General features: G+C 49.7%; 1 protein-coding gene across 4 annotated transcripts; it reads left to right on the plus strand.

Annotated features, from left to right (window-relative positions):
• Positions 1–1,256: 1,256 nt before the first annotated feature.
• Positions 1,257–11,368, plus strand: LOC101588320 (sialic acid-binding Ig-like lectin 8). 4 transcript variants are annotated; one of them, XM_023704875.1, is made up of 8 exons: positions 1,257–1,693; positions 1,886–2,164; positions 2,363–2,413; positions 3,033–3,290; positions 3,926–4,025; positions 4,483–4,564; positions 9,398–9,621; positions 10,995–11,368. In XM_023704875.1, coding segments are annotated over exons 1-8 (1,410 nt in total). In that variant the 5' UTR covers positions 1,257–1,278; the 3' UTR covers positions 10,996–11,368. The 4 variants fall into 4 exon arrangements, with proteins under 4 accessions (XP_023560643.1, XP_023560641.1, XP_023560642.1 ...); XM_023704873.1 differs by having other exon boundaries at positions 9,398–9,617; XM_023704874.1 differs by having other exon boundaries at positions 3,929–4,025; positions 9,398–9,617.
• Positions 11,369–11,578: the final 210 nt, after the last annotated feature.

Raw genomic sequence — 11,578 nt, forward strand, 5'->3', positions numbered from 1 at the left:
GCCACGCCCCAGTATCCCATCTCCTCTGACCAGGGTTCACCTCCCAGAATCATATTGAACTATAAACTCACCAGTTGTTTAATCTACCGACCAGTATCATGTCCTCCAAATCCAGTCACCTCCTAAGAAACCCCACTATAAGTGCATGAGGTATCTGGGGACATCTAGATATAAATCATAATAAGTTCCATTCCCAGCATGACAGTCCGTGCTGTAACACACAGAAGTTACCCTTTTCAAAATGTCTATTCCCTCTTGACTTTCTTTCCCACCAAGACCTGCTGTAATACCGTGACCACCTCAGTTCCTCAGACCTCTTATGAATCGGGTTCTCCTCTGGGTCCTCATTATGTTTTAGTCCTCAGAAGGCTCAGGCCCACCCCAGTGTCTCCCCTCTTCAGCCTCCCTGAGACTGAGTATCCAACCTGGGTGAGGTCAACCTGCATCCCATCTGTGTGCCTCAGGCCAACGAGATGGCTCAATAGAATAAGTGCTTGCCTAGCAAGCGCAAGGGCCTGAGTTCAATCCCTGATTAAAAAAAAAAAAAAAGAATTACCACCTTAACTATTGGGGGCCTGCCCATTGGCTCTGTCGCTTAAGTGCCTGCTTAAGCAAAGCAGTCAGGCTCAGGATTCTGTGGTTCAATCCCCAGATCCTCACGCCTTGTCAGACCTACCCTTAAGGCATCCTGAGCCAGTGCCCCCCCCCACAAAAAAATCCATCAGTGTGCCTCACACTGAGGCTTCTTGGAGTTTGGTATGCCACAAACTGTATGGGCAGCCCACCGGATGGTGGCCCGCTGGGGACAGTGCCCAGGCCCGCTGTGCTGACCTCACTGTACAAGGAGGGCATGCACCCTCCTGGGCTGCTGAGCAGGGGAGGAGAGGCTTCCTGCTCACACAACAGGGCCCTTGCATCCATCCTGTCCCTGGTCCCACCCCAGACCATACAAATGTAGACGACTCCAGAAGTGACTCAGGGGTCTGGTTAGAGGGGACCCATTTTCACGCTGCAGGAAATGTTACCCAAGAGGGAGGACCTGCAGGTGGTAAAGTGGGGTGTCTCTCGCCCCTCTGGCCCCAGGATCCCAGGGGTGGACATAGGTGATGGGGGCTGGTCTCCGAAGTCTCCCTGGGCACTGACAGTGGCTGACCTGAAGCTCCTCCCAGGGGAGGCACCGCTCTTCCTGTGGGCTTCCTGAAGGTCTTGCAACTCTGGGTTCCTCACACAGAGGTCCTGAGCAGCCTCTGCCGGGCGGGGCCCCAGCTCCGGGCAGACATGCTGCTGCTGCTGCTGCTGCTTGCAGCACCAGCCAGGGTGAGCTCGCAGGGATACTCCCTGAACGTGCAGAGAGCAGTGACGGTGCAGGAGGGCCTGTGTGCCCATGTGCCCTGTGAGCTCACCTACCCCGATGAACACTGGACTGCATCGGACCCGGCTTACGGCTACTGGTTCCGGAACCAGGGTGGGCCTACAGGCCAGGCTGCTCCAGTGGCCACAAATGATCCAGATCGACAGGTGCTGGAGGAAGCAGAAGGCCGATTCCTCCTCACTGGGGACCCTGGGGCTTACAAATGCTCCCTGGACATCAGAGATGTCAGGAAGACGGACGAGGGGTCATTTGTCTTTCGGCTGGAGAGAGGACAGGCTCGATATAGTTACAGATATTCTACGCTCTCTGTGCGTGTGACAGGTGAGTCCCGGGCTTCAGCAGCAGCCACAGGCGAAGGCACAGGACAATGGGTAGAGCAGGGATGAACCTGCCCCGGGAGGATTCGGGGGCTGAGCTGTAGGGATCCAGGAGGAGCAGAGCCAGGAATTGAGGTTCTCTCATGGCCTCACCTCAGAGGCTCCATCCTGACCCTGCTGTCGCCTCTCCTCACAGACCTGACCCATAGCCCCGACATCCTCATCGCGGGGACCCTGGCAGCGGGCCACCCCAGCACCCTGACCTGCTCTGTGCCCTGGGCCTGTGAGCGGGGGATGCCCCCCATCTTCTCCTGGCTGGGGGCCTCTGTGTCCCACCTGGGCCCCAACATCAGCAGCTCCCCAGTGCTCAGCTTCACCCCACGGCCCCAGGACCACGGCACCAGCCTCACCTGTCAGGTGACTCTGCCCGCGATCAGCGTGACCAAGACGACCACTGTGCACCTCAGCATTTCCTGTGAGAGCCGGGCAGGGATGGCAGGGCTGCTGCTGGTGGGCGCTCCCTGGGGGTAGAGAGGGGCCGCATCCTGGAATTCTGGGTGCAGCAGGGCAGGAGGGTACAGTCCCCACCCTCCCTACTTCTGCAGCTCCTGGGGACAGGGCTGATGTCCCCCAGCCTCATCACTGATGGTCCTGCCATGTCTTCCTGCCTCAGACCCTCCACAAAACCTGACTGTAACCGTCATCACCCAGGGAGCTGGCTCAGGTACGGGGTCTCCCTGGGGTAGGGGTGAGTGGGCCTGGCTGCTTCAGCCCAGGCAGGGCCGGTCCTCCTCTTCCTGGATGCACCCTGGTCACAGAGACCCCTTGTTGGGGGCCCAGTGGCTCCCCCACCCTCAGCCCATGGTCACTTTGAACCCCCGTTCTCACTAGCCCCTCCACCGCTCCCTCTAACTCCAGCAGAGACTCTCAGAGCTGCAAGGATGGGGGCCTTACCTACGTGGGACTGGTCTTTCCAGGCACTTCCTTGGGACCCGCCCTGCTGTTTTCTTTTTCCCCCAATAGCGTCAATCCAAGGGCTGGAGGAAGGGGACATACATGTGCATGCACACAAGCACATACATGTGCGCGCACGCACATACACACTCAGAACATGCAGCAGTCTGGCCCCAGAAGTGACCATGCAGGCTGCTCTGAGCCTTAGTCTGTCCCCTTGAGTTTCAGAACCACCTGTTCTCTCTAAATTAGAGCATGAGGATCAAGCTGTCCTCACTGATGGGGACAGATTTACATCCCCGCCCTCACGGGGTGAAAGCACATGTCTGACAGTCTGTCCCTTTCTCTGGGTCTCATCATCAACCTGCCCCTCTGGGTCTTCCCTACAGCTCCCGCAGCCCTGGAAAATGGCTCCTCTCTTCCAGTTGTGGAGGGCCAAGCTCTGCACCTGCTCTGTGCAGTCGACAGTTACCCTCCTGCCAAGTTGACTTGGACCTGGGAGAACCTGATTCTGAGCCCCTCTGAGCCTGCAAAACCTGGGGTGCTGGAGCTGACTCCAAGTCACCTCAAGGGTTCGGGAGAATTCACCTGCCGAGCGCAGAACTCTCTGGGCTCCCAGCACATCTCACTGAGCCTGCCTCTGCACAGTGAGTGACAGAGGGATGCAGGGAGGGCAATGGGACAGGGACAACACCTGCCCTGGACAGAGCCCACCTTTGTGGAGCGGGAGTGGGGTTGCCACTGCTCTGGCTCTGCTGTGAGGCCCAGGTCCTCCTGACACCCCAGACCTCACTGTCTTTTTCCTGCAGGACCAAAGAGTGGCTGGGGGAAGAGCAGGGTGAGATCTTTAGGGGAAGGAGCTGGGCTTGAGATGGAAATGTTTGGACACTGAGGTCCTTCTGGGGCCAGGACTAGAAAGAAGTGTTTGTCTGGGACACAAAATACAAGGAGCAGCCAAAAAACAAAAGCAACAAACAGAACTACCATGAAAGTGAAAACCTCAGCAATCAAATGAAATATTATAATATTAGGATGCAAAAAAAAAAAAAAAACTTCCAAAAATGAATGCAAGATATACTCCATGGTGAATAAAATACCAAATACAACAAGTGATAGCCAATATTTACGTTCCTGTCTCTCTTGCCCCTAGTCCTGCCCCTGCCCCTCCCTTGTTCTCCCTTCCAGGAAAGCAGGGGGAAGCAGAAGTCCAGGGTCCCACAGAGAGCGGGAGGATGGGGGAGGGTTTCCCACAGTGAATCAGCACAACGTTCTCCTCTGTCAGCAGACAAAGAGGAGCTTCCACAGAGAGTGACACTAGGGACCATCACGGGAGTCAGCATCACAGCCCTGTTCTTCCTGTTCATCTGCATCATCTTGGTCATGTGAGCATGAACTCTGGAGAGAAGGGGACCAGGAGGTGACCAGTGACAGGGCTGGTGGGAATGAGGCAAAGGCAATCACCTAGGAGCTTGCGAGAGTACCTTCGGTTGTTGCTTTAATATTTTTTTTTCTGGTATTGGGAATTGAACCCAGGACCTTTGCACTGAGCTGCATTCCCAGTGCTTTCCTGGAATATTGAGACAGGAGTTTGCTAAATTGCTAAATTGGCCAAGCTGGACGCAAACTTGCGATCCTCCTACCTCACCCTCCCAGGCTCCTGTAGCATGACCACACCTGACTGAGTGTGCCCTCTGAATACAGGGGCCTCCAAGAAGAGGGCACCCTCTCCACCTTCAGCACTTCAATAGGAAAGGGGTGGCTGGAGTTGGTGGGTCACCAGGATAGGGGCCCCCATCGGGCTGAAACCCCCCACCCTGACCCTATGGTGTCTTCATTCAGAGCATGGTCCTGCAGAAAGAAATCCGCAAGGCTAGCAGCAAGCAGAGGGGAGCCAGAGGCTACCAGCGGCTCGGCCTCTCAGGTGAGTGCTCACTCCTGGTGACCTGCTCGACACCTGCTCTGTGGTGGCCCCAGGGTTGCTCGACCAAGGGTTGCCCAAGGTTGCCCAAGCCCACCCTCATATGAGCTCCTGACAACTGACTTTTCATCTTGCTGACCTCGGACAACTCCCACCACCCCACTTCCCCAGGCCTCGCAGGAGCAGGGAGACACTTCCTCTCTATCCTTCCTTCTGTTGCAGCCAAAATGTCATTGTGTGATGTCCCTTCTTCCCCCTCAACATTAGCATTTGTCCCCTTTCCTTCTTGACCCCATTATTTCTGAGGACACAGGACACTTTTCTTGGGCCTCCTCACCTCCTTTGTCACCCTCCCAAGTGGTCCCACAAAAGCCACCATGGCCCAATTCTTCCACATCTGAACACATGTTTGCCCCCCACACACATTATTTGTAAAGGGCCAGGTAGTAGACATTTCAGCATGATGGACAATACAGGTGGCTGATGAGCTACTGGGCTACGCTACTGTAACAAGAAAACAGCCACAGACCTTATGTCCATGATGAGTATGACCTTGTTCCAATAAAACTTTATTTATAAAAACAGGAAGTGAGCTGAATTGGACCCAAAAGCTGACCTAAAGAATACAGCCAAACTCAGTCCACAGTTCCCACACTCATGGCGGGCCTCAAATCACATATACCCGGGGCTGGAAGTGAGGTCAGGTGAGTGAGGTACTTGCCTGGCACACACAGTTTAAGGGGTGCCACAAGTGTCAATAACTAACACACGTAATGTTTTAATGCACAACTTTAAAAATAACTCAAAATTACCGAAAAATTCCATGATGAGCAGATATCACAAATGGAAATAAGAAAATCATTTAAGGCTACCAAGTTGTCCAGAGAAATTGTTCATCATGGAAATTGGAGAGGCAGAGAAGGGGATTTTGGAAACATTTCACTGTGCTCACTTCCAGGAAAGCAAAATGATGCTAAATTCTGCTTGGGGGTACACATAACATGGCTAAACCTAAAATAATACTTTAATAGCATTACATTTGAATTTGTTAACATGATTTTAATTATCTCAGTGCTCTGGGAAAGGAAACTGACCATTCGGATTACATAAACGTTGTTTTCATTTGCCTCAGACTGTAATTGACTCAGCAGGGCACTCTTGCTAATTTTATTTAACTTTTGTTCTCCATGGGTTTTCTGCAATCATCATGATTTTAAGTACTATTTGTCTCAATCACTAAGAGTTTGGGTGCCCTGTAATGTTTTGTTCTCCGGGAGAGCCTCACCTACCCACCCCAACCCCAGCCCCCTCTAGCCTGCCTCTTGCCTCCTCTGCAGGACAGCAAGGGCCTCTCCGCCTCTGTACTTTCCACAGACTGCTTGCTCTATGTTTCCACGTAATCACTCCTGTTTATCCTTTATGCTGCAGGTTATGCTATGGGATGTAAACGTTATGCTTTTGTTTATTTGTTGGATGCAGAGTGGGACTTGTGGAGGGTTTTGAGTAGCAGTCAATTCCTGAACTCCCTCAGGCAGTGCTCTTGAGTCCATTCTGGCAAGGGCTGTCTATGAAAAGCACCAGAAAGCCCTGGGCCAATCAGTTTTTGTTCTAGACCGGGGATATAACTCAACCAACTAACCAACCAATCAACCAGCCAACCAACCAATCAACCAATAATAAATGGATATGATTTAAAAGATAGAGACATACTTTGAGGAAATGAGGTTGCATAGAGTAGGAAGTCCTGAGGAGATAGCTTGAGGGTCCTCTCATCTCCCCCTCCTGGGGTGCTAGGGTTGTGGGCATGTGTCACTACACCCAGCTATTTTTCCATAGTGAATACACTATTTTATGTTCCCAGTAATAGTATGAAAGAATTCTCAGTTCTTTACGTCTTTGTCAACACTTGCTCTCACTTCTGTCTTATTTTTGTTTGTTTCTTTCTCTTTTTTTTTTTTTTTTCAGAAACAGGGATTGAATTTAGCAGCTTGTGCTTACCAGGCAAGTGCTTATTCTACTGAGCTATCTCCCTAGACCTATTTTGTTTCTTATGACTATCTGAATAGTAGCCATCCTGGTGAATGTGAGGTGATGCTTGTTTATGATTTTGAGTTTTTGTTACTTGAATGATTAGTGACATTGAGCAATTTTTCATACGCTTATGGCATTTGTATATATTTCTGGAAGAATGTCTATCCAAGTTATGTGCCCATTTTTTCCAATCAGGTGACAGTTTCCTGTTGTTGAGTGGTAGGGGTTCTTTTTATATTCTGGTCATTGGCCCTTTGTCAGATGGATATCTTCCAAGTATGTTGTGTCATTCTGTAGTAGACACTGGTTTCTACTTGTGATGCAGTTTGCTCCACAGCTGGCCATTTGGATGCTCCAGAGGTGCAGGGGGAGCAGGTGCAAATATTCAGAAACAGGAGACTGACCACAGAAAATGAGTTTGAAGTCGAACGTGTGCAAATGGTGTCCGAACATGCAGGCCTGAGAGCGCTGAGCACAAGACAGGGATAGTCCTACTTTCATTTGCAGGGGTCCCTCTGGCCACTGTGTACAAAAGTAAGTGGCTGGGGAAGAGCAGCATTAGGGAGCCTAGAATGAGGCTGGTGAAGTTTTCCAGGCAGGAGGCGATGGTGCTGGTTCCCGGGCTGGCTGCTGGGTGGACCTTGAGATTGAGACAAAGGGGCTCGCTGTGGCTGAGATTGGGTGAAAGAGCAGAAGAGGATAAATGAGTCCTGGGCATTTGTCCTGAGCAGCCAGAAGACCAGATATGCCAGTCCCGGAGACTGAGAGGTCTGTAGGAGCAAAAGATACTCGGTCTGAAAGGGTTGAGTTTTGTGTGCATTTCGACAAGGAAGTGGGTTTCAAGTGTAGATGGTCCTGACTTGAGATGTTTCCACTTGAGATTTGTTGAATTTACCATGATGAATTCAGTAGAAGCTGCACTCCAGGTTTGAGTTTTGATCTTTTCTGGGGCCAGCGTTACGTGGTACAGGACAGCTGCCATGAACCACAGCCCCTAGTCAGCCACAAGATCACAAGATAACAACCACCACTCAGCGATAGGGGGTTATTTTTGGTACAGACACTTGATGCATTACATGGGCGGTTCAACACCTTGAATAGTTGTCAACAATTTCATGGAGTTGTTCTGTTATTAACAAGTGTGGCGCTGTAGTTAAAGGGGACACCTCCCAGGGAGGCCCCTTCCCTTAGCCTATGTGAGTCTCTATCAGGCTCCTGCTGCTTCTGTACAATTTGCCACACAAATCATGCCTATAATAGTAAACACGTGCTATCTTACAGTTCTGGAAGTCACATGTCCAATATGGGCTTCACTGGGATAAAATCAAGGAGGCAGGGCAGGCTTTCTCCAGAGGCTCCGGGAGAGAATCTATCTCTTCATTTCTCCTTTTCTGGAGGAAACCTGCTTTCCTTGACCCAGGTCCCCATCCTCCATCTTGAAAGCCAGCAGAGTAACATCCTTGGTCTCTTTCTACCCTGTTTTCACCAGTGAGGACCCCTATGATAACCAGCTTATTGGGCTGACCCAAATAATCTAGGATCATCTCCCCATCTCCATGTCCCTAACTTAATTCTACCCTTAAAGTCCCTCTTATCAGAGACAGGTAGATCTGGAGACACTTATGTTGAGCAAAAGAAGCCAGACTCATTCAGAAAGATAGGCAATGTGTGTTATCCACAATATATGGAATCTAAAAGAGAGACCAGGAAAATAAAAGGGAGATTATAATTAGACAACAGGAAGTGAATAAGGAGGAAGGGGAGGAGACAGTATGGGCAGAAAATGGGAAGATGCTTCTGATCAAAATATATTATGTGAACTGAAACCTCTTTATGAATGTGAAACTAGGACAGAGAGTGGGGTAAGGGGCATGACATGGGGGTAAAAGTGATCAAAGTGCTTTATAAGCTTGTACAAATTTACCAAAATGAAATCCATTGATCTATATAGCTATTTTTTAAAAAAATTTATTTATTTATGTGTGTGTGTGTGTGTGTGTGTGTGTGTGTGTGTGTGTGTGGCCAGCTCAGCCCACCAGGGGGCGGGGCTGGCTGGCATGTGGTGCTGGGGGGTTGAACCAGGGTCCCTGTGCTTTGTTAAGCTTGTTCTAAGTAGGTGCTTTAGACCACTGAGCCATCCCACCAGCCCCTATATAGCTAATTTTTTAAGAGTTAAAAAATCCCTCTCACCATGAAAAGCAAACTATTTACAGATTCCAGGGCTTCCAGGCTGTGGAAATATGGAGGGGGGAGCTTTGTCCTTCCTATCAGAGGGATATAGCTGCTTTGACTGTGTCTGCTTCCCCACCCACCCCTAACAAACTATGAACTTCCACATGCAGATGCCATGTGTGAGTCAAGACACCCCCTCTCTCACCCTGTCCTCGACCACTGTAATCCACAATTAGATATTTGTTTGACTACTGATTTATTGCCACCACATCAATTAACAAATGAGCTGCATGAGGCCAGATGGCCTGTCTGCCACATGTGCTGTGGTATATCCATCACCCGGCTCAGGATCTACACATGGAGGATGCTAAAACTAGAGTTAGAAAGAAGTGAATCTAATCCTGAATTTACCAGGACGTGTTACTACTTACTAATTTCAGTCTTCTTCATGGAGCTATAAATGGGACTACGTGCTCATTCCATATTCAGTTTTGAAGAAAATATGACTGAAGGAGATCCCAGCACAAATGAACATGGAGAGAGGGATGCAGGCACTCATGGGCTGCCATCTGGACTCTGCCCTTCCTGCTCCATGCCACTCTGCCCTGACTCCTTTTTCTCTGTCCCACACAGGGTCCCCTGGTTGAATCCAAACTAAATGAGAGATCCTCACACCAGCCTTCCATGTCCGTGGCTGCCCTTGCCTCAGAGGAGGAAGAAGAAGGAGAGATCCACTATGCGTCCCTCAACTTCCACAAAGTGACACCCAGGGACCCACAGAACTATGAGAGCATCACCAGTGAGTATTCAGAGATAAAGATCCACGAGGGAGAAGCTGTCAAGACTGGTTCTGGTTGGTGAGGACATGATCCCTCTGGAGCTGAGAAAGAGTCAGAGCTGACTGGTCCTGTAGAAGGCAGTGCCCTCTAGACCACACCACTGCGCACCTGGAGCCTGCTCTCAGCAACACCAAAACCGTACTGTACTCTGACTTCTCTCTTCTCCATCACCACCCGCCTGGCTGCCTTCCATAATCACCGCTCTAATTCCATGAGTTTGACTTTTTGAGGTTGCATATGAATGAGCTACGCAGTGCCTGTCTCTCTGTGCCCACATCACTTAACTTAATGTAACGTCCTCTAGGCTCATCCATGTGATTGCAAAAGACAGAACCATTTATTGTGAAAAGAGCATTTTTAACATTCTATCTGAGGAATGATGCACACTTAAGCTGCTAGATAAGATAATTAGCCTGATGTCATTCCCCAAGGTGCAAATCTATGGAAACATCACACTTTATCTACAATGGCACGTATAATTATTATTTTCCCATTAAAATGAAATGTTAAAGGATTCTTGTAGGTGGTGATCTATAGCTAGAGCAAAAGAGAACAGGCTTTCAAAGCACTCCAAGTTCAAATTCACACTCTGCCCCCTTCTGAAGTACAGACAAATCCCACCTCTCTGTACCTCCATTTCCTGCTCTGTAAAATAGGGATCCGAAGCCCTTCTTCAAGGTGAGGACAGAAATCTCACCATAGCTCCCAGCACAGAGTGGGCTGGGCACACTCTGATTTTGGCCCCTGTACTTGGAACAGAGGGGGCTTGCTGAGAGCTCTTCTCCTCTTTGGAAGTGGCCAGTTATCTGTGTGGTAATGCTCCTTGCCTACAAATAGCTATGGCCCAGCTTTTCCAAAAGGGACCTCAGTCTGTGATCCTGATTGTGCAGCATCTGGACCCTGACCTGCTGCTTTCTGTCCCTCTCACTCTCACCTTCTCCTTCCCCCCCCACTCCCTCTGTCTCTCCCCCTCTCTACCTCCCCCTTTGACATTGAGGCCTAGCCTTCCTTAGTCATTGCATCTTGCAGGCAGTCCAGAGGGGACCACTGGGACATTCTCTGTGCTGTGCTTACAGCTCACTCATGGCTCCTGCTCCTGAACAGCAAGCCCTTCCAGCTTCCTCGTTCCTCATTCCATTCAGGCCTCAGTCCATGCTGCCCACTGACCACCCGCCCGGCCTTTCTAAATCATGTTCAGTGTGCCCCACTGAGTCCCCTCCTCCCCCTAGAATGGCCTCCCTCTGAGCCTCCAGCTGTCTCTGTGTCTAGAAGGGGAGTTCTAGTGGTGGCCTCTGGACTGAGACCAGGGAGGGATGCCCGGCTCACAGCCTAGCTCACAGGCTCCCTCCTCTCCAGCTAAATCAAGCAAATGAGCAATGTGTCCCCTTCAGATCTCAGGACTGTCTGAAGAATAAACAATGTGACTGAGAATTCACCTACAAGTGTTACCAGAACAGGAAGAGAAGCAGAGCACAACAACCACCTGATCCAAGTAGACTTGATGGCAAGAAATCAAAGGACGGATGAAGCACAAAAAGTTTCTATATGCTAGCCCATGTATAGCAGCACTAAAAATAAAATATAAAGGAAAAATCCTTTAAAGAAGCACACAACTGCTGCACTAAAAACATAGAACATTAGTGAAAGAAATGAAAGAAGGTCCAAATTAATGCAAGAAATATACCATATTCAAATATTGGAAGACCATCACACCACTTGGGAGGCTGAAAACAGGAGGATCACTAGGAGTTCGATCTGTTTAGTGAGACCCTGTAGATCTTGTACTAAATACATTTAAAAAAGAATTGGAAGACCAATGTTGTTAAAATTTCAGTTTTTTCTATATTGATTTAAAATAATCCCTGTTACTCTGTGTGCATGTGTGTGTGTGTGTGTGTGTGTACGTGCAAGGATATATGATTTATGCATAATATGTATAAATTGATGAACTGATTCTAAAACTTATCTGGAACTG

This window comes from Octodon degus, unplaced genomic scaffold (genome assembly GCF_000260255.1).
Source record: "Octodon degus isolate 3935 unplaced genomic scaffold, OctDeg1.0 scaffold00206, whole genome shotgun sequence".
NCBI classification, from domain to species: domain Eukaryota; kingdom Metazoa; phylum Chordata; class Mammalia; order Rodentia; family Octodontidae; genus Octodon; species Octodon degus.

Excerpts from the sequence above, each read along its gene's own strand:
- LOC101588320 (XM_023704873.1), top strand. The coding sequence starts at position 1,279 with ATGCTGCTGCTGCTGCTGCTGCTTGCAGCACCAGCCAGGGTGAGCTCG. Across the intron at positions 1,694-1,885 it reads GCTCTCTGTGCGTGTGACAG|ACCTGACCCATAGCCCCGAC; the intron begins GTGAGTCCCGGG and ends CTCTCCTCACAG. Across the intron at positions 2,414-3,032 it reads CACCCAGGGAGCTGGCTCAG|CTCCCGCAGCCCTGGAAAAT; the intron begins GTACGGGGTCTC and ends TCTTCCCTACAG.